Raw genomic sequence first — 17,834 nt, forward strand, 5'->3', positions numbered from 1 at the left:
GTGCGGGGTGGTGCCGGGGTCTGGCCAGGGCGAGCCTGGGCTCTCCCGGCAGCTCCTATGGCTCGGCCCCGTCCTTGTGCTCCCCCCCACCCCCCCGTTCCTGCAGCGTGGCACCCCTGGAGCTGGGCCAGGCCCGGCACCACCAGGCAAGAGCATCTCTGCTGTTCCTGGCCGCGCAGCACAGTGCTGGAGCCCGCTGCCTTGCCTGGGAGGAAGCAGAAGCACCGTGCAAATAATCACAAAATAAATAGAAAGTGGAGGGATAGGGAAGCTGGTAGTAAAAAGAAGTGAGTCAGACGAGAATCACTGGTATAGGAAAGCTGACCCGGGAAAGAGAAGGATGCTGGTGCTGCCAGCAGAGCCATGCTGGGAGGAGCCCGTCCCTGGAGAGGGAGGAGGGAAAGTCTCCCTCACCCTGGCAGCGCAGGCCCGGCAGGAACAGGGTGCTGCGGAGCAGGGCCAGGGCGGGCCAGGGGTAGTGTGTCCCACTCAGAGCCCCCTGCTTCTCCCTGGCACCCGGGACGTTGCTAGCAGCAGCCCGAGAGCACAGACGGACTGAGGCCTCTGGGTGACCTGCACCAAGGACCAGAGAGGGAACAGACGGGGCCTGGTGACTTTGATCCCAATATATTCATCACGACTTTGCTAACGGCTGTGAAGAAATTGCTGAGGGACATCCCAGATGGCCCAGAGTTTGGCCAGTAATGGTGCTGAGAGGCTACTGGTGTGATCTGAGCCATGGGAGAGCTGGGTACAAACACAGAGCATCACTCGTCAATGCTCATCTGTCTTCCGAAAATCAGAGCACCAACATCACTCCTTTGGAGAAGCAGCCACGGGTACAAATGGATTTTGTTGGTTTAATTTAAGCCACTTTACTGGACAGAATACGCTGGGATGGCATTTTCAACAGAGCTGCTGCTGTCAGGGCATGTGTAGGGGGTGAGTGTCATACTTGCAAGGCAGTGTCAGTCCACAGCAAAGCGTGAGGCACTTGTAGGCAGGTGCTGTGCAGGGACTCCTGGGACCTTGCTGTCAGCTGAGCAGGAGTTCCTAAGGATTGAGAAATGGAAAATACATTTATCATGGGAATACCTTCCCCACTCGCCGCATCCAGTCAGGCTGTTCCCTGCGTGCAGAGCACGGGGCAGAGTCCAACAACCCCCTAATTCCTGCAAGCAGCAGAAGTGGAAATGTTAAGAAACACTTGGGAATCTGCTGACCCCAGCTCCATATTTCCTGCATTCGGTTTTGTTGATGTGAACCTTCTGGAAGGGCGATGTCCTCGCGGCCAGCCTTGGTGCTCACTGATGAGCATCTTTGTTAGCAGACAGCGGGTAAGGTTGCTCCCTGCTGCGCTTTCCCTATGGATTTTCCCTTTGCAAGCTTATGGCGATGATGTTTTCCAGTCGGGGACAGACGAGGTGTCTGTGACATGTCTGTGGAGTCACAGTCCCAGCACTCGTGGGCAGCCCTGCGGGCTGTTGGCACGTTCCTGGTTGGCACAGCTTGCCATGGGACAGGGATGCTGCCTCCAAGGCCTGCCCTGCTGCAGTCAGGTGTGTGTCTGCAGGGCGTAGGGGAGAGCTGGCTCGGTGCAGTTTTGGTGCAGTTTGGGTTGTGCAGTGACTAGAGATGGAGAGAGCAGGTTTTATAGCTCATACAGGAGTGATGATGCTCTCTGCTTGACACAGCTCGACACTACACAGACACGGAGAGATGCAGAGACACACAGAGCTCATCTCTCTCAAGAAGAAAATCTGCAGTTGGAAATCTCTAGGATGGATGTACAATAGCTCTGTACTTCAGTGCACCCCGAAATCATGCCTGAGTGCCTTATAACCTAGCCAGCCCTCAGCTGTTTCCTCCAGGCTTGGTTTTCACTGTGCAAATTCCCCAGGTTAAGTGCTGCCTTGTGCAGTTCTTCCCAGCTGCCTCTTCCTGGGAAGGACGGAAGCACAGACATCATCCCCACTTGCTTGAATACCGATGCCAGCAGGAGCACAGATACCTGCGCACCCACAGATGAACAACCGGTGGAGCTCTGGGCTTAAGAGCAGACACTTAGAGGTAGTACAGGGAGAGACTTTCTTGAGGCAGTTACTGACAATGGCATTTTGACTTTTTTCCCCCCTTTTTACAGGTTTCTATGGGAGGCCGTGGTCTATGGAACAGAGGAAACTTCTCTTTCAATGGCAAGTACCTGAATTTTCCTCTCTGAAGGCACTAGCCTGTGGCAGCGTGACAAGGTGGAAGGCAGGGTGCTGTGGAGGCTCCTGGGGCTGCCCTGCCTTCGGGACACCAGGGCGATGGCAGCAAAGGGGGCTCATGCTTCTCCCAGGGCTTGTCCTGCAGAGCCCTCTCTGTCCCAGCACTCTTGCAGCCCCGGATCTCTCCCCCTGGGGGAGGCTCCCCGGCCCTGGGCCCGGGTGCGGCATGGACAGGCAGCCCCAGGACGCCGGGACAGATGCTCTGCAGCCCCGTGCCGGCAGATGGTGCTGGGGCTCTGCCCTGGCCCAGCTGCAGCCAGATGTGTTTGTCTGGGTGCCCCCAGGGGAAGGGCTCCGGAGGGGCTGGTGGGCACTAGTCCCTGCACATGCATGGTGCTGCTGGCATGGGCGCTGCAGGGAGGGCGCAGACTCTTGGGGAGCAGTCGGTGGGGCAGGGTCAGCCCCTGCTGCTCACACCATGGGAGCAGCGATGGCAGCCGGGAGGGGAAGGTGCCCCCACGGCAGGGGTGTGCGACTGGAGGATCTTCAAGGTCCCTTCCAACCCAAACCATCCTGTGATGGTGATTCTGTGATTCTCTGATGCTGAGGCTGCCATCCCTGCCCGGTGTGGAGGTGGCCCTTGTATCCCTGTGACAGAAGGATGCGGGCAGGATCTGTCCCTGTCTGTTGGAATCACCTTGGGATGGGAGTTGATCTGCAGGAGAGGAAAAGCCGTCTCCTCGCAGCTGGCGCCTGTGTGCTGGCCATCAGCAGCCTGAGCTGCGCTGGCAGGACCTGCCACTAACGAACTGGGGCCCTGGGGCTCTCCCATGGAGCATCTGCCACGGGCCAGTGGTCATGGCCTGGGCAGTGCTGGGCCAGCGGGTCCTGCCCTGGGGATGGCGCCTGGGGGGTGTGTGGGGCACAGCAGGGCTATGTGCTGGGACAGCATCGGCAGTTCAGTGCAAGTAAGGACCAGAAATGCTGATACAGAAAAATGTAGCTTGGAAAATTTGAGGAAAACGCACCAGAAGTAAAACAAGATGTGGTGTTTTAAAGTCTATTAGGAATGAGAAGGTCTAACGACGGCCTTGCCTGGTACTGAGCTGAGATATACGTTCACATGGTCGCACACGAGTGGTATGTTCATTGGTGTTTTTCTCCTCTGGAAAGAAACACGATGAGGCACTTGTATCATGTGGTACATGAAGTGCTTCCCAGCCTTTTCATCGTGGGAAAGTGTAAAACATCATCTACTAAGGAGGATAAATAAAAATAAACTAATATATCAGATGGCTCTCACGCAGGAGTGCCAAAAGAGCTATCTAGGGAGGTGTCTGCTCAGTCCTGATAATTTCCAGTGAGTCTTGGGTTGCTGGGGAGATTCTGGAAGGAATTTGTGCTTTCGGAGGCCAGAAAGGGTCTTATGAGGGGGCAGTCTGATCTCCCACAGGCCTGCCCCCATCCCTCTCGTACCTGCTTCCCCTCGGCTCTGGCTGCAGTGGAGCATCTGGAGAGCTGCAGACCTTTCCTCTCCCGTCTCGCCGGAATGCATGTCCGCGTGAGTCACCCCTGGACCCTGCCATGTCCCTGACTGCCGGGTGTGGCTTTTCTCTCCTCCGGAGCGCTGGCGGGTGAGGTTTTCTGCTGGGGTGATGGGCAGACTGGGCTCCAAGACTGTTGCTCACAGGCTTTCCGCCTGTGTCTCTGTGTGTGGCTCCAGGACAGACTCACTGATTTATCAGCGTCCTTCCCACACTGTGGCCGCTGATCTGGCAGCATCTGCAGCCAGCACAGAGGCCACCAGATCTCCCTAGCCCTGCCCGACACTCTGCAGAGATTAATCTGGGGCTCTCTCTTTTGTTGAGTTACCAGTGGCATTGCAGAGGGCACTCATGTTCAACTAATTGCTCGTTAAGTTGTTTTACTTCAGACACCATAGCTTCTGAATTCTTTTACCTAGGCAGGACTTTACGCTTGACTGTCTTAAGATGTGTACTGCTGGCTGAAGCCCAGTTTAACAGCCGTTTCAAATCACTTGAGTGCTGCGTTTGCTCCTTTATTCTCCACTTGGTCTTTGCCACCTGCAGTCCGCGCAGGCGCAGCGCCCTGCCGCAGGTTCACGCTCGCCCGGCTCTGCCGCCCACCCTGCCAGAGCTCGGCTCCTGCACTCGCTGCTTTTCCGCGCCCTGGGGCTTTCCACGTGCAGGGCTTGGCAAAAATCTTGCAGTCCCAGAGAGTTCCTCTGACAGGCCCCCTGACACCTGTGGATCAGTGTCAGTGTGACCCTGTTAGATAACGGGGTGCCAGCAGTGCCGAGCCCCATGTTGACCGGGGTGCTCTGGAGCTGCTCTGCCAGTCTCGCCGGCAGGGTGGGCACAGCAGCTTCCAGAGCTGTGTCATGGAACAGAATCACAGAATGCTTTGGCTCCAAGCCCCTGCCATTCTCCGCCCAGCCAGGGTTTGTGCTGGGATTGCCCCGGCCCGTGGGGAGGACCTCGCCCTTGGCCTCGTTGCACTCCCTGAGGTTGGCCCATCCCCCCTCCCCAGCCTGCCCAGGTCCCTCTGGCTGGATCCTTCCCTCAGCGTGTCCCCGCACACAGCTCGGTGTCCTCAGCAAACTGCTGAGGGTGCCTCCGTCCCACTGTCCATGTCTCACAAAGACGTTCCACAGCGCCGGGCCCAACCCCGACCCTGGGGATGCCACTGGCCACCGCTGTCCCCTTGGACGTGGAGCTGCTCTTTGAGTGCGTCCGCCCAGCCAGTTCCTGATCCACTGAGGGCTCCATCCATCAATTCCATGTCTCTCCAGTTTAGAGACAAGGATGTCACGTGGGACAGTGTCAGATGCTTTGCACAATTCCACCAGATCTGTCCGGCACGATTTGCCCTCAGTGAAGCTGTGTTGGCTGTCACCAATCACCTTATTTTCCGTGTGCCCCAGCAGAGTTTCCAGGAAGATCCCCTCCGTGATCTTGCCAAGCACAGAGGTGAGACTGACTGGCCTGTATTTCTCTGAGTTCTCTTTATTTCCCTTTTTAAAAATGGGGATTGTTTCCCCTTTTATAGTCTTTGGGAACTCCACTGGACTGCCATGACTTCTCAAATATGATGGACAGTGGCTGGGCCACTTCGTCTGCCAGTTCCCTCAGGACCTGCAGATGCATCTCATCAGTCCCGTGGACTTGTGCACCTTCAGGTTCCTGAGCTGGTCCCAGACCTGATCCTCTCCCGCAGTGGGTGGTTCTTCCTTCTCCCAGTCTCCGCCTTTGCCTTCTATGGTTTGGGTGGTGTGGCTGGAGCACTTGCTGGGGAAGACTGAGGCAAAAAACTCGTCGAGTGCCTCAGCCTTCTCCATGTCCCAGATAACCAAGTCTCCCGTTTCCCTCCAGAGAGGGCCCACATTTTCCCTACTTTTCCTTTATCATTGATGTACCTATAGAAGTTTTTCTTGTAGCCCTGGACATCCCTGGCCAGATTTAATTCTATCAGGGCTTTGGCCTTCCTAACCTGATCCCTGGCTGCTTGGACAGTTTCTCTGTGTTCTCTCCAGGCTTTCTGTCCTTGCTTCCACCCTCTGGAGGTTTCCTCCTTGTGTTTGAGCTTGTCCAGGAGCTCCTTGTTCATCCATGCAGGCCTGCTGCCGTTTTTGCCTGACTCTTTAGTCGGACCACAGCGACATGTGGCTCACACACATCCCAGCAGTAAACCCACAGCCTGCTCTGGGCCCCCTCCACTGAAACACCCTTTAAGGCAGCCAAAAAGAAGGTGTTTGTGCAGCAGCTGGGCAGGTGGTGTGGAGTGTGTCTGGCCACAACATGAGGAAAGGGAGACCGGGGCAGGCAAGGGACAGTCCAGTGGCTGTGAGGAGGCTGCAGCCTCCGTATCCAGAGCGGGGCTGGGGCTGCAGTGCCGTGTCCTGTGCTGGTGCCTCACAGGAGAGGAGATGGGAAGTGCAAGACAGTGAAAGAGCCCAGTGAGACCCAGCAGCTGCAAAAACCGTTGCAGAGTGAGAGTTTTGAGGGTCTTGAGCTGTTCAAGTGATCAAGGCATGGTCTGGGAATGGTGCAGCAGGCATACAGGGACTGTGGGGGAGCCAGGCCAGCCTGCAGACAGGCTATGGGCTTTTCAAGGGGATGATGTGAGGGGGTCTGCAGCGGTGAGGGCTCCCTGGGTGTGTGTGGTACCCCGGGCTGTCCCCGAGGCCAGCCTGTGCCTGCAGCGACACCCCAGTCCTGGACGCTGAGCCTGGGGGAGCAGTGAGGTGGCAGCTCTCTGAGGTGTCTCCGTTGCTTCTGCTCCACAGAGACCCCTCACATCCAGAGGGGCAACTACCTCATACATACCTGCTTCATCTGGACTCACTTGTCACGACAGAAAACCTTGGAGCCTGCATGTTTGGGCTGCAAACAACTTTGGTTCTTGATTGCACAGTTAGAGCTGACGAGAAAGGGAAAAGAAGTCACCCCCCTGCCCCGACATGCTTAGACAAGATGCCACGTGCTTCCCCAGGTCTCACCACAAGCCCTGGAAGAGCTGCTGCAAAGCTGCAGGGATGGTTTGTCCTGACAGAGCCCCACAGCTGGGCTCCAGGGCTGGGGCTGCTGCACCCCGTCCTCTGTCTCCTTGGTCATTTTGTTCTCAGCCTCCCCCAGGGATCCCTCTTCCTCCCGTGGAGGTTGCTCTGGCCACTCGTCCCTCCTCCATTCCTTGCTCAGGACATCGAGCTTTTCCTCATCACGGGACTTTGTCAGGGGGTTATGAGGGGCTGTTTAGACTACGCTGGTCCCTCCCACCCGCTTTTTCCACAGCAAGGGTGTTAACCCATCTCCCAGGAGGCAGCGTCCTGCTGGGCTCTGAGGCTTTCTCATCCAGATGCACTCTCTTTCTGGAGGTCCCTGAACAGCACAAGTCGCTGGTCTCAGCACTGGGGGCACAGGGTGAGGCTGATGTCTCCGTGCAGCTGTCCGCACCCGGGGGCTCCGCACCCGGGGGCTCTGTGGGAGCAGGGCCGGCAGCCTGGGGCACGGAGCAGCCTGGGACACAGAGCGGTGCCCTGAGCCGAGGAGCTCTTGGAGGTGCGGGCTGGCCCCTGCCCAGATGCCTCTTTGCAAAGAGCCGGTCTGGAACCTCGGGTGACCCCTTGTCCTTGCTGCACAGGCTGAAGCACCAGGGGCTGAACTGCTACATGTACGCGCCCAAGGATGAGCTGAAGCACCGGCTGCTCTGGCGAGAGCCCTACACAGAGCATGAGGCAGGTAGCGGCTCTCTGGGCCCCGGCGCGGGGGGGCTGCGGGCGCCCCAGGCCTGCAGGGGTGGAGCGTGGTCTGCATCCCGGGGTGTCAGGCCGGCTGTTACCGCTCCTTCTGCCAGGAGCCGGCCCACTGCGGGGAGCCCCGCAGGCCCTGCCACCTGCAGGGAGACCCCCCGAGCCTGCCCGGTACAGGACCCTCCCCAGAGCTTGCCCATCGCATGGGCCTAGCAGCCTGCCCAGAATGGGGAGCTCCCCACATGGGTCTCTGGCCCTACGCTCGAATGTCAGCACCCACAGAGCCTGCGGGGAGTCCGCTGTGTCCCAAGAGACTGGAAACTCTCTCCCCCGGGCCTCTCCCCTCCAGATGCTCTCCCAGGGCTCCCGATGCCCTCAGCTCCTTCCTTTGGGGCTGCTGCGGTTCCCTCTCCCTCCGCCCCTTGTCTCCCCCCACCCCGTCTCCCAGCGCTCACAGCACCGCCCCTGCTTCGTCCCCAGCCCACATGCGGTCTCTCATCGAAGCTGCCCAAGAGCAGGGTGTGGAGTTTGTTTTCGCCATTTCTGCTGGCCAGGACATGGTGCTTTCAAGTGCTGGGGATCGGCTCTTGCTGCTGCAAAAACTCAGGCAGGTACCGTGGGCCATTCCTTCCTCCCGCTGCTCCCAGGCAAGGCTCACCCTCCTGCCCACCCCGCAGGCTGCTGTGGGGCTCTAAACCCCTCTGCTGCTGTGCATCGGGGGTGCCCGGTGTCAGAGACGCTGTCCCTGTCACAGGGGCAGGGAGCCGAGGGCTCCGCGGATGCCTGGCTGCCAGCGGGCAGCACTGCGGGCAGGAGAGGGACCAGTCAAGCCCCAGCGCTTGCTGGGCAGCACTGGGGGCTGTTGCAGGCGGGTGCTGAGCCCCTGGTCCCCAGGAGGATCGGGAACACTGAGCCGTGCCCGCCCGCCTCTCCAGCCACCTGCAGCCAGCCCTGGCACAGGGATCCCCTCCCCAGGCGGCTCCCGAGGCTCGGCCACCTCTGCTCCTGGGGCTCCCGGTGCTGCCGGGTGATGTGGGGGTGTGGCGTGGGGCGACGGGACGTGGTGGGCCGGGAGTGGGGCTGCTCAGCAGCCGCACAGTGGGAGTGGGCTCCAGGCCACTGCAGCACCAACTGGTTTGAAAGGGCTCTTGGCCCATGGCAAATACGGCTGTGCCCAGGGCTTGGAGTGAGGTGTGCTGTGGCCACGGCATCTGCTGGGCAGGGGTGGGGGATGTGGCAAGGGGGACACGATGAGGGGATGTGGCAAGGGGGACACGAGGGGGATGTGGTGAGAGGGACATGACGAGGGGGACGCAGTGAGGGCTGCCCTGCCCGCCCTGTCTGTCTGGGTGCCCCAGAGCTCTGCTGTCACCCCAGGCATCAGAGTCTCGTCCAGGGCTCACTGCCTCCTTTCTCTCTGCTGCCCAGGGGTGCTAGCAGCCTGTGCCCTTGCCTGCAGGTGGCTGCCATGGGGTGCCACTCCTTCGCACTGCTCTTTGATGACATTGACCCCTGTATGTGCCAAGCGGACAGAGACGTCTTTCCCTCCCTGGCGCAGGCTCAGGCCTCTGTGGCCAACGAGGTGTACCAGGAGCTGGGCCAACCATCCGTCTTCCTCTTCTGCCCTACAGGTACCACCTGCAGCTGTGTGGCCCCAGCCGCCCCTCCCCAGGGACCCAGTGCTTGCCCAGCCATGGCTCCCCAGAGCAGGCCAGGGTGCCCTCTGCACCTGGCATGTGTCTGCTGAGAGCTGCCTGCCCTTACGGCCTTCACGGCTCTCCCCAGCCCCATCGTGCTCCTGCAGGAGCCCTGGGGAGCTCAGGACTGGGACGGGATCAGGCTGCGGACGGGCCAGCACTCCAGCAGCCGTGCATGCTGTGTTCCCTACATAGCCCCAGGCCCCATCCCTCCATCCCAGGCAGCCCCTCATCTCCTGGTCCCTCTGCCCCTCAAGGGATGCTCTGTGCTCTCTCTCCAGAGTACTGCAGCTCGCTCTGCTCTCCCAGCCCCAGACAGTCCTGCTACCTGCTGACCATTGGCCAGGAGCTGCTCCCAGGGATCGGCATCATCTGGACAGGTGAGCGCCTGGTCTGGCTGGGGCGTGCGGCCCCTCCGTGAGAGCCACCACCTGTAAACACCGCAGCCCGTCCCCGTCCCAGGGGAGGTGCCAGCGCGTGGCCCCGCTGAGGTGCCCTTCGGCACTGGGGTGCAGCCCCGGCCAGCCCGGCGGCGCATGGGTCCGGGTGCGCTCCCTGTCCGGGGTGGGGTGGCTTGTCCCCCACGTCTGCACAGCACCTGGAGGTGGGCATGTCCCGGCTGTGAGTGTGCACGATGGGCTGCGCCGCCCATGTGCTCCACACGTATCTGTGCCGTGATGCCCCAGGCCCGAAGGTCGTGTCGCAGGAGCTCTCGGCTGTGCTGCTGGAGGAGGTGGAGGGTGTCTTGCGACGCCCGCCCGTCATCTGGGACAACCTGTATGCCAACGACTACGATTGCAGACGTGTCTTCCTGGGCCCCTACACGGGACGTGCCCCCGGGCTCGTGCCCAGGCTCCGTGGGCTGCTCCTCAACCCCAACTGTGAGCTCCAGGCCAACTTCATCCCCATACACACACTGGGCAGCTGGTTCCGGAGCGAGCTGGGGAGTGGTGCCCACCCTGATCTCACAGGTACCTGGCCCCCGCGCCCCAGGCAGCTCTGCGCTCGGGGCTCCAGCGCCGGCAGTGAGCTTGTGCGCCCAGGCAAGGCCTGCCCATCGCTGCCCGTCTGCAGCTGCATGGCAGCCCGGGTGAGGTGTCCCGCCTGGCTGGGCACTCCCTGGCATCCCAGGGCACGGGATCTGTGCTGGGGGCATCTCCCTGCGGGGGGGCTGCCTGCCCTCAGCATGGCATGGGGTAGTTCCATCAAGCAGAACGGGGCTGCCTGGGCTGATGAGCTCCAGTTCCTCAGGGACAGAGACCACAGCAGCCCTGGGGGACAGCCAAGGCCCGCAGGAGGGGAGCTACAGCCCCCAGGAGGCCTTGGAGCTGGCGCTGCGTGACTGGGTGGCTGAGATAAACCGGCAGGCCTTGGAGCAAGGTAGGTGATGAGCTCACGCCGTGCAGCATCCCTTGGCCCTCCGCAGCGCTGGACCAGCTCTGTGGGGTGGGTGGGGTGAGGGAGCCCCATGCCCTTCTGCGGGGTCAGTGTGTCGTGGTGGGCAGGGGTGGGTGTCTGTCATGCCATGCTGCTGTGGGTGCTCCTGCCCCGGCTGTATCCCAGAGGGGGTCTCCTCAGCTGGCAGCGTGGGAGCCTGGGCTGTGTTACAGCTCTGGAAAAGGGATTCAGCCAGGTGCAAGCTCGGTGTTTCACAGTGTTTGCCTCCACAAAGCCTGTGGCCTCACCAGCCACGAACCCGAATTCCAGAGCACAGAGTGATGCAAAGCTTGTGGTCCTGGTCCCTGTCACCTCGGGAGATGGAGCTTCCAGCATGGCTGCTCCCAGGGCCGTCCTGCCCCCCCAGGCTGTCCTGCCCCGCTGGCAGCAGTGTCCATGTGGGTGCTGGAGGGGCTGCCCCCTTGCTCCTTTCTGCCAGGAGGAAGGACCCCGGGACACCCCAGTGCCAGCCTCAAGGGAGGAACGAGGCTGCAGCCTGGCACAGCGGGAGGACAGGGGGTAATGCCTGACCCCCAGCCCCACGACTCTGTTCCTGGTGGGGCAGACCAGCATGGCCCTGAGCCCTGCAGCATGGCAGCAGGTGAGGGAAGGAGGAAGGCAACCCCGGAGCCTGAGAAGGGCAGTGGGAGCGGGTCCCCTGCTGATGGGCGGCAAAGCCCTGTGGGGGACGGGAACCACCTCACCCCGGGGAGCAGAGGGAGCTGTGAGCCCTCATCTGCTCTGCCCGGCATGGCTGGGAGTGCTCAGTCCACAGGAACACCGGAGGCTACTGAGACCCTCCACAGCCCAGGTCCCACCATGTGCTGCAGCAATGGGGCCACCAGCCAGAACCTCCCCCTACCCACCGGTGATGCCAGGACAGGGGGTGGCAGCCCCTGCCAGCCCCCCAGCGGTACCCAGCCTGAGGCCAGCAGAGCTGAAATGCCCCAGACACCCCCAGGGCTGGGGGCTGGCACCACCCCTGGCCCCACAGCACCACTCACCAATAGGGCTGGCACCACCCCTGGCCCCACAGCACCACTCACTGATGGGGCTGGCGCCAGCCCTGGCCCCATGGCACCACTCACCGATGGGGCTGGCACCACCCCTGGCCCCACGGCACCACTCACCGATGGGGCTGGTGCCAGCCCTGGCACCACAGCACCACTCACTGATGGGGCTGGCACCACCCCTGGCCCCATGGCACCGTTCACCGATGGGGCTGGTGCCAGCCCTGGCCCCACAGCACCACTCACCGATGGGGCTGGTGCCAGCCCTGGCCCCACAGCACCAGTGATCCCAGAGGAGGCTGGGCCCAGCCCCGTGGCCCTGCTGACCCTGGAGGAGGCTGTGTCTGGCCCCACGGTACCACTGACCCCCAAGGAGGCCGGGACCAGCTCCACAGCACCGCTGAGCCCGGAGGAGGCGGGGTCTGTCCCTGTGGCACTGATGACGCTCGAGGAGGACACATCCAGCCCCATGGCACTGCTGACTCTGGTGGAGGTGCAGATGCTGGTGGAGCTCTTCTACTTGCCGTACCATCACGGGCCACTGGCGCAGCGTCTCCTGGAGCACTTTCGGTGGCTCTGGGCAAACAGCCTCAGCGTGGGGGTCCCAGCCCCGGCAGCGGATGCCTGCGAGGTAAGGCTGGTCCGGGTGCTGCGCGGGATGGCGGCTGTCACAGCTGCGCTGATGCTGGGTCCAATCACAGGGCACGCAGTGGCGCGGCCGAGCCCGGTCCTTCCAGCTGCTCTGTGCTCAGACGTGCCGCCTGCACAGCCGCTTTGTCAGCAGCGCCGGGCGGGCGTTGCTCTACGACCTCCACCCCTACCTCTGGGACATCCGCAACATGCTGCTGGCCGCTGGCGCCCTCGTCCTCTGGCTGGGTACGTGGCTGATGCCAGCCCCGAGCCAGCCCCTGTGGCCCTGTAGCGCATACTCACACCCTGGCCAGATCCAGCCGTGTTGAAGTGCTGGATCCCCGGGCACTGCAGCACACCCAGGGCATCTGAAACTTGTTCTGTGGTGACCCACTGTGTCCCCCACTTAAGAGGTGAAGGTGTCAGGGACCCCAGACCTCTGGCAGGGGGTCCCAGGGTCAAGTGCACCTCCCCGTGACACCTTCCCTGCCGCTGGCCCATGTCTTGTGCTCACCACCTCGCCTCCTCTGCAGACGGCCATCTGCTCTGCGACCCTGACCCCAAGGGCACCTGGAGAAGCTGCTTTGGCTGTAAGTACTGGCGCTGCCCCGCCTGGGCGGTGGGGCCCTGGCTGCCGCCCTCCCTCACCTCCAGCCCCGCAGCTAGCACTCGCCATTGGGCTGCCCTTCCCCGCACTCAGCCAGCCGAGCGGAGCCGGAAGGGTCACGGGAAGGCCGGCACCCCCCTGCACCCTGACACGCCGAGGTAGGATGGGGCACTGCTGCTGGGGACAGGGCAGTCACTGCAGCGGCTCTTCCTCATCTCTCAGTCAGAAGGAATGCCCATTTCTAGGACATGGTTCCTCAGCCCTTTTAGTCTAAGGACCCCTTAGCCTTTCTGGTAAAAGGGATCCACGGGCCTTTGGGAGCTGTTATGCCCCGGGTGACAGAGGTGAGGTTGGATTTTGAATGCCTGTGCGTCACTTTGGAAGCCCTTGTTCCTCTGGTTCAGGGTTCCTGGTTGCTCTGTGACCCTTGTGACCTCTTACAAACCAAGAGCTGTCACTGATGGCAGCCTGGGAGGGTCTCTAAGCTCAGTGTGAGACGGGGCATGTGCCTTGAACCACTTCCATGGGAGAGCAGCTGCAGGGTCCCGTGCTGGGGCAGATCCTCGGGGCTCTCTGTCACCAGTGTGGATTGCGATGTCACTGTGTGATGTTGCTGATGTCCCCCTGCCCCACCAGGTTTTTGTTCACCTTGCTTGTGTATGTCTCCTGATGCCTCCAGGGTGCCAGAGCATCGCTGCCCCGATCCCGCTGCGGGGGGATGCTGAGCCCTGGGCACGTCGTGGGGGCCTCTTTGGAGAGCTGCAGGTGAGAGCTTGCCTGTGCCCGTGGAGGCGAAGGAGCATCGGGAAACTGGGATCCCAGCAGCAGCTCCTGGCCCTGCCACTGGGTTTCTTTAGGCTTGGGAAGGCTGAGCTGCCCCAGGCTTCTGCGCCTGGGCCGTGGCTCCTGGGGTTTTGGATGCCTTAGAGGGACCCTCCTCCTGCTGCCTCCAGGACGAGGTTTGGAGCTGGGACAGTCTTCCTGATGGACTGTGTCTGTTCCAGGCGCTGCTGCCCGTGGGGAACAGCTGTGACCTCTTCTACCACCCGCCTCCACTCTTCCCATCCAGCCAGCTGTACCTCCTGCGCCCGCTGCTGCCCCTGGACAAGGTGGGAGGCCTGGCCCCGAGGGTGGCCTGCACGGCTCGGGCCAGAGCTCGCCCTTGCACAGTCTGTGCTGTACGTGTGCTGGTGCCATACGCGCTCGCCCGCTGCTGACCCCAGACTGAGCTGGCAGCGCAGGGTGATGCAGGTAGGAGGGGGCTACTGCGGTCTGGCCCCCATGCAGAGGAGGCCGGATCAGGTCACCGGGGCTGTGCCCAGCAGCGTGTCAGCCCCTCAGGCTGGAGAGCAGGCACGGTGGCCAGCGGCCTTGGCAGGGACCATCACTCACCTCCCAGTGGGGAGTGCCCAGGCAGAGCTGCTCCTGGCAGCCAGCAGCAGGAGGCCTGGCCCAGAAGCGAGCAGCGGGCATAGCCACAGATAAACTGGCACGGGCTCAGGGCGGCCAGGTCGCTCTCCAAAGCGCCCTCAGTGCTGACTTCCAGCAGTGGCCATAAGGAGATGCTGGGAAAGATCCAGACAGGACAAGTCTGGATGGAGATCTGCGGCTCTGGGCACCACTCAGCTCCCAGTCAGTCCCTTCTTCAAACACTCACCCAGTTTGCAGGGTGATGCCCTGCTGGAGAGGAAGCAGCCTGTCAGCTATGAGCTGCTTGCTGTCAGCCCCTGCTCTGACATCCAGTGGTTCAATGGGATGGGGGGAAAAGGAGAATTAGGAGGTGGATGGACACAAACTGCTGCCAAATCCAGCAGAGCCCTGAGTTCCCACATACCAGACAGTGCAGCCAGCACCGTGCAGCCTCTCCTACCTGAGGGACATGCTAATGCTGCAGATCCACCCATCATGGGCACAGCTGCACATCCCTGCTAAATACAGCCCCGGTGATGTGCAGCTGCAGTGCCTGCAACAATCAGAGGAGGAGTTGAAGCACAAGAGCAGATTATAATAGACTGCAGCTGCCAGCAATTCCCATTGCAAGAGCTTGTTTTTCAACTACCTGTTGTCAGATTTCATCTGATCAGGCCAAACTTTAACAAGCTGAATGTCTGTGTCCTGTGAAACTTGGAGAGAAAATTCCTGCTGAGTGCTCCGGCCCATTCTGGGAACGGCACTCCCAGGCGCTGTCACCCTTGTCGTTCAGCCGTCAGGGCAGCCTCTCCTCTGGGCAGCAACTGTGTTGATTGGGATGTTTGTTGTGCTGGTTCTGGGAGTGGCAGCAAGCTCCAATGTGGCCAAGATTTTGAGATGTCCCACTTTGCACATGCTCTGTGGAGACTTGAGTTTCGGTATTGGTCTCGTGGCCGCTCTGAGCATGCTCCCTCCTGGGGCGAGCCGTGTCTCTTCAGCAGCGGTGGCTCTGGGATGCCTGACTGGAGCCTGACTGGAGCAGCAGTTTCTCATGTTGAAGTGTTGTGCTGTAGTATCGAGCCTCAGAGGCCAGCAGAAGGTGGTGCACAGTGCATCACTTGGGGCAGACGCCAGCGTCCTTGGATGGCCAAAGCGCTTCATCCCTTCACCCCTGCCCCTGGCCAGGACACACTGGGGGCCGCAGCCCCGCTCATGGTCACTGGGGCGGCTGCTGGTGCTCTGTCTGGGGCCGTGGCGGGAGCAGCAGGCAGCCGAGGGGCAGCAGTGGGGCAGGGCAGGCAGAGCCCGGGCTGAGGTAGGTCTGGGTCTTCCAGGGAGAGCTTTACCGAATGTGCCGGGAGAGTTTGGACTGTGACCCCGAAGTCGCAGAGATCCTCGCGGCCCACCCTGATCTCCTCGGGGACAGGTGAGTCGTGGTCCCTCTGGGCTCCCTCTTGCCAGGCTGTGCCAAGCCTGGCCATGTGCCGAGTGGTGCTGGGCCGTGGCGTGAGGCTGTGGCCTTGCCTCGCACCCCTGTGGGGACCAGCTCTGCCTGCACCCCGACAGGTCCCTGTGCTCATGTCCAGCTGGGTCATGGCAGCTGCTGTGGGGACGGACCCACTGTCCAGCCCAGCTGCAGGGGGGCTGCCGTGGCTCCCCTTGGCTGAGCGCTTCTGCTGGGGGGGGTCTCCAAGGGATGGTCCAGTGGGCGCTGGTGTGCCGTCCTGTCAGGGCAGGGCGGAGGAGGCTGGCTGGTCTCTGCTTTCCTGGGGGCAGGCTGGGCTCAGCGGCGCTCCTGCTCTGGCTGGCAGGCTGCTGGGCAGCTTCCTGAGCCTGAGCCCCGAGTACACGTTTGTGCTGGAGGATGAGGAGGGTCCATGCGGCTACGCGGCTGGAGCACTCTGCGCTGAGGGCTTCCTGCAGCAGCGAGACAGCAGCTGGCTGCCGGCTGTACGGCACAAGTACCCCCGAGACCTGGGCGCGGGTGCCCCAGCTCTGGGACAGGTGAGGGGCACCTGGAGCAGAGGGGAGCAGCTATGGGGGGGCTGGAGGGGGTTCCCTCACTTGTGTTTGTCTCCTGCAGGATGCCCTGGAGGAAGCTCTGCTCTTCTTCCACGCAGAGCCGCCGGCAGTGCCGCTGCCTGTGCTGCGGCGCTTCCCCTCCCTGGTGCAGCTGGGCACAGCCCCCCGTGTGTTGGATGTGGGGGCCAGCCGCAGCCTGGCCATCTGCCTGCTGAGCGCGCTCAGGGCCAACGGTGAGCACGGCCTCCTGGCGCTGGGAGGGCCTGAGGCCCCGCCATCCCGCACAGCCCCTGTCCCAACGGCTCCCCTGCCCACCCCAGAGCTGGGAGCGGCCTCACCCCTCGTGGGGCTCCCGTCCCCTCTGGGACAGTCTGGTCCCAGCTCCCAGGCACCCACCGCGCCCCCCCCGCCCCTGGGGACACGTGGACCCTGTGCCAGCGGGCAGAGGGAGGTTGTGGCCCTCGTGGAGGGGGCCCCAGTCACTGGCCCCCAGCCCCAGTGCTGGGTTCCCGATGCTGGGCGCCTGACCCCTCGCATCCCTTCCAGGGTCACGGGGAGTGTTCTGCCAGGTTAGTGCCGCTGACCGGCAGCAACTGAGCTTCTACGGCAAGCTGGGCTTCGTCGCCCTGCCAGTGGCCTGGAGCAGCTCTCCCGGCGCTCAGCTCCTGGGACGTCTCCTCTGAGCAGGCTGCGGTGGGTGTGGGCACGGGGGGCAGTGCCACCGAGCCCCCATCCCAGCAGCACCGGCCTAAGGGAGCTGCAGTAGCGCGGCGCCGCGAGCAGGGTGGTACCTGCCGGGGGGTGAGCGGGGTGTCACCGGGCTGCACGCAGGGCAACAGAGAGGTGTCTCTGCCATCTCGGAGATGTGGGCATCAGGGCCCCTCCGCTCCTCCTTTGCCTGTTCCTGCTTGCTGAGCACCCTCCTGCTTTGCTGGGGAGCCAGCAGCGCCCCCGGCCGTTTGCAGAGCTGCAGCGGGGCAGTATCTGGGGTGGGGGTCTCCGAGCAGGCTGAGCTGTCCGGCTCTCTCCACGCCACACACTGGTGCCGGGGCTGGCTCCCAGCACCAAGAACCTTGTCTGGATGGACCCATCTGGTGCGGGACACGGGGAGGCAGCCTCCCCTGCTGCTGCCAGGGGCTGCGGGAAGTGCTGTCTGTAGCAATAAAGCATTTGCTGGGCTATCACCATGGTTTGTGTCCTGGGGAGGGTGTAGGGGTGCCAAGGTGTCCCTCTCGCGCTCTCACGCCCACCCTCCAGCCAGCCCTGTCTGCCCCTCACACCGGCTGTCCTCACAGCGGGTCCAGTGTCACCTCACACAGAGCAGCCCCCACCGCATCTGCCCCCCCCAGCCCTCGGCCCCTCCACAGACCCCAGCCCTGTGGGATGGGACTCCGCGGGCCCGGGCCTCCCCTGTGGGTCTGGAGGCCGTTGCATGTCCAGGGCAGATGGGATGGCCAAGGCGGGGGGCGTCTGTCCTGCTGCAACCTTTGGGGAAGTGCTGGGAGGGAGCAGTGGACGGAGAAAACCGTCACTGAAGGTTTC

At 62.4% G+C, this 17,834-nt stretch overlaps 1 protein-coding gene across 7 annotated transcripts in view; it reads left to right on the forward strand.

The window, feature by feature from the left end:
* LOC113490509 (protein O-GlcNAcase-like) overlaps window positions 1-17,500 on the forward strand; it is a 19,836-nt gene extending 2,336 nt beyond the window's left edge. The window contains exons 2-17 of one of the 7 annotated variants that reach the window (XM_026867024.1): window positions 2,144-2,195; window positions 7,371-7,464; window positions 7,960-8,090; window positions 8,908-9,110; window positions 9,458-9,556; window positions 9,863-10,147; window positions 10,428-10,556; window positions 11,053-12,254; window positions 12,325-12,499; window positions 12,787-12,843; window positions 13,540-13,625; window positions 13,865-13,969; window positions 15,605-15,696; window positions 16,082-16,274; window positions 16,354-16,525; window positions 16,839-17,500. In XM_026867024.1, the coding sequence (XP_026722825.1) occupies window positions 2,144-2,195; window positions 7,371-7,464; window positions 7,960-8,090; window positions 8,908-9,110; window positions 9,458-9,556; window positions 9,863-10,147; window positions 10,428-10,556; window positions 11,053-12,254; window positions 12,325-12,499; window positions 12,787-12,843; window positions 13,540-13,625; window positions 13,865-13,969; window positions 15,605-15,696; window positions 16,082-16,274; window positions 16,354-16,525; window positions 16,839-16,975 (3,212 nt within the window). In that variant the 3' untranslated portion in view covers window positions 16,976-17,500. Of the gene's footprint in view, window positions 1-2,143; window positions 2,196-7,368; window positions 7,469-7,927; window positions 8,091-8,907; window positions 9,111-9,457; window positions 9,557-9,862; window positions 10,148-10,427; window positions 10,557-11,052; window positions 12,255-12,324; window positions 12,500-12,786; window positions 12,844-13,539; window positions 13,626-13,864; window positions 13,970-15,604; window positions 15,697-16,081; window positions 16,275-16,353; window positions 16,526-16,838 lie in introns of those variants that run through there. The other 6 variants (XM_026867025.1, XM_026867027.1, XM_026867030.1 and 3 more) reach the window with 6 other exon arrangements.
* Window positions 17,501-17,834: the final 334 nt, after the last annotated feature.

This window comes from Athene cunicularia, unplaced genomic scaffold, assembly GCF_003259725.1.
Source record: "Athene cunicularia isolate RWA unplaced genomic scaffold, athCun1 SCF_11, whole genome shotgun sequence".
Classification (NCBI taxonomy): domain Eukaryota; kingdom Metazoa; phylum Chordata; class Aves; order Strigiformes; family Strigidae; genus Athene; species Athene cunicularia.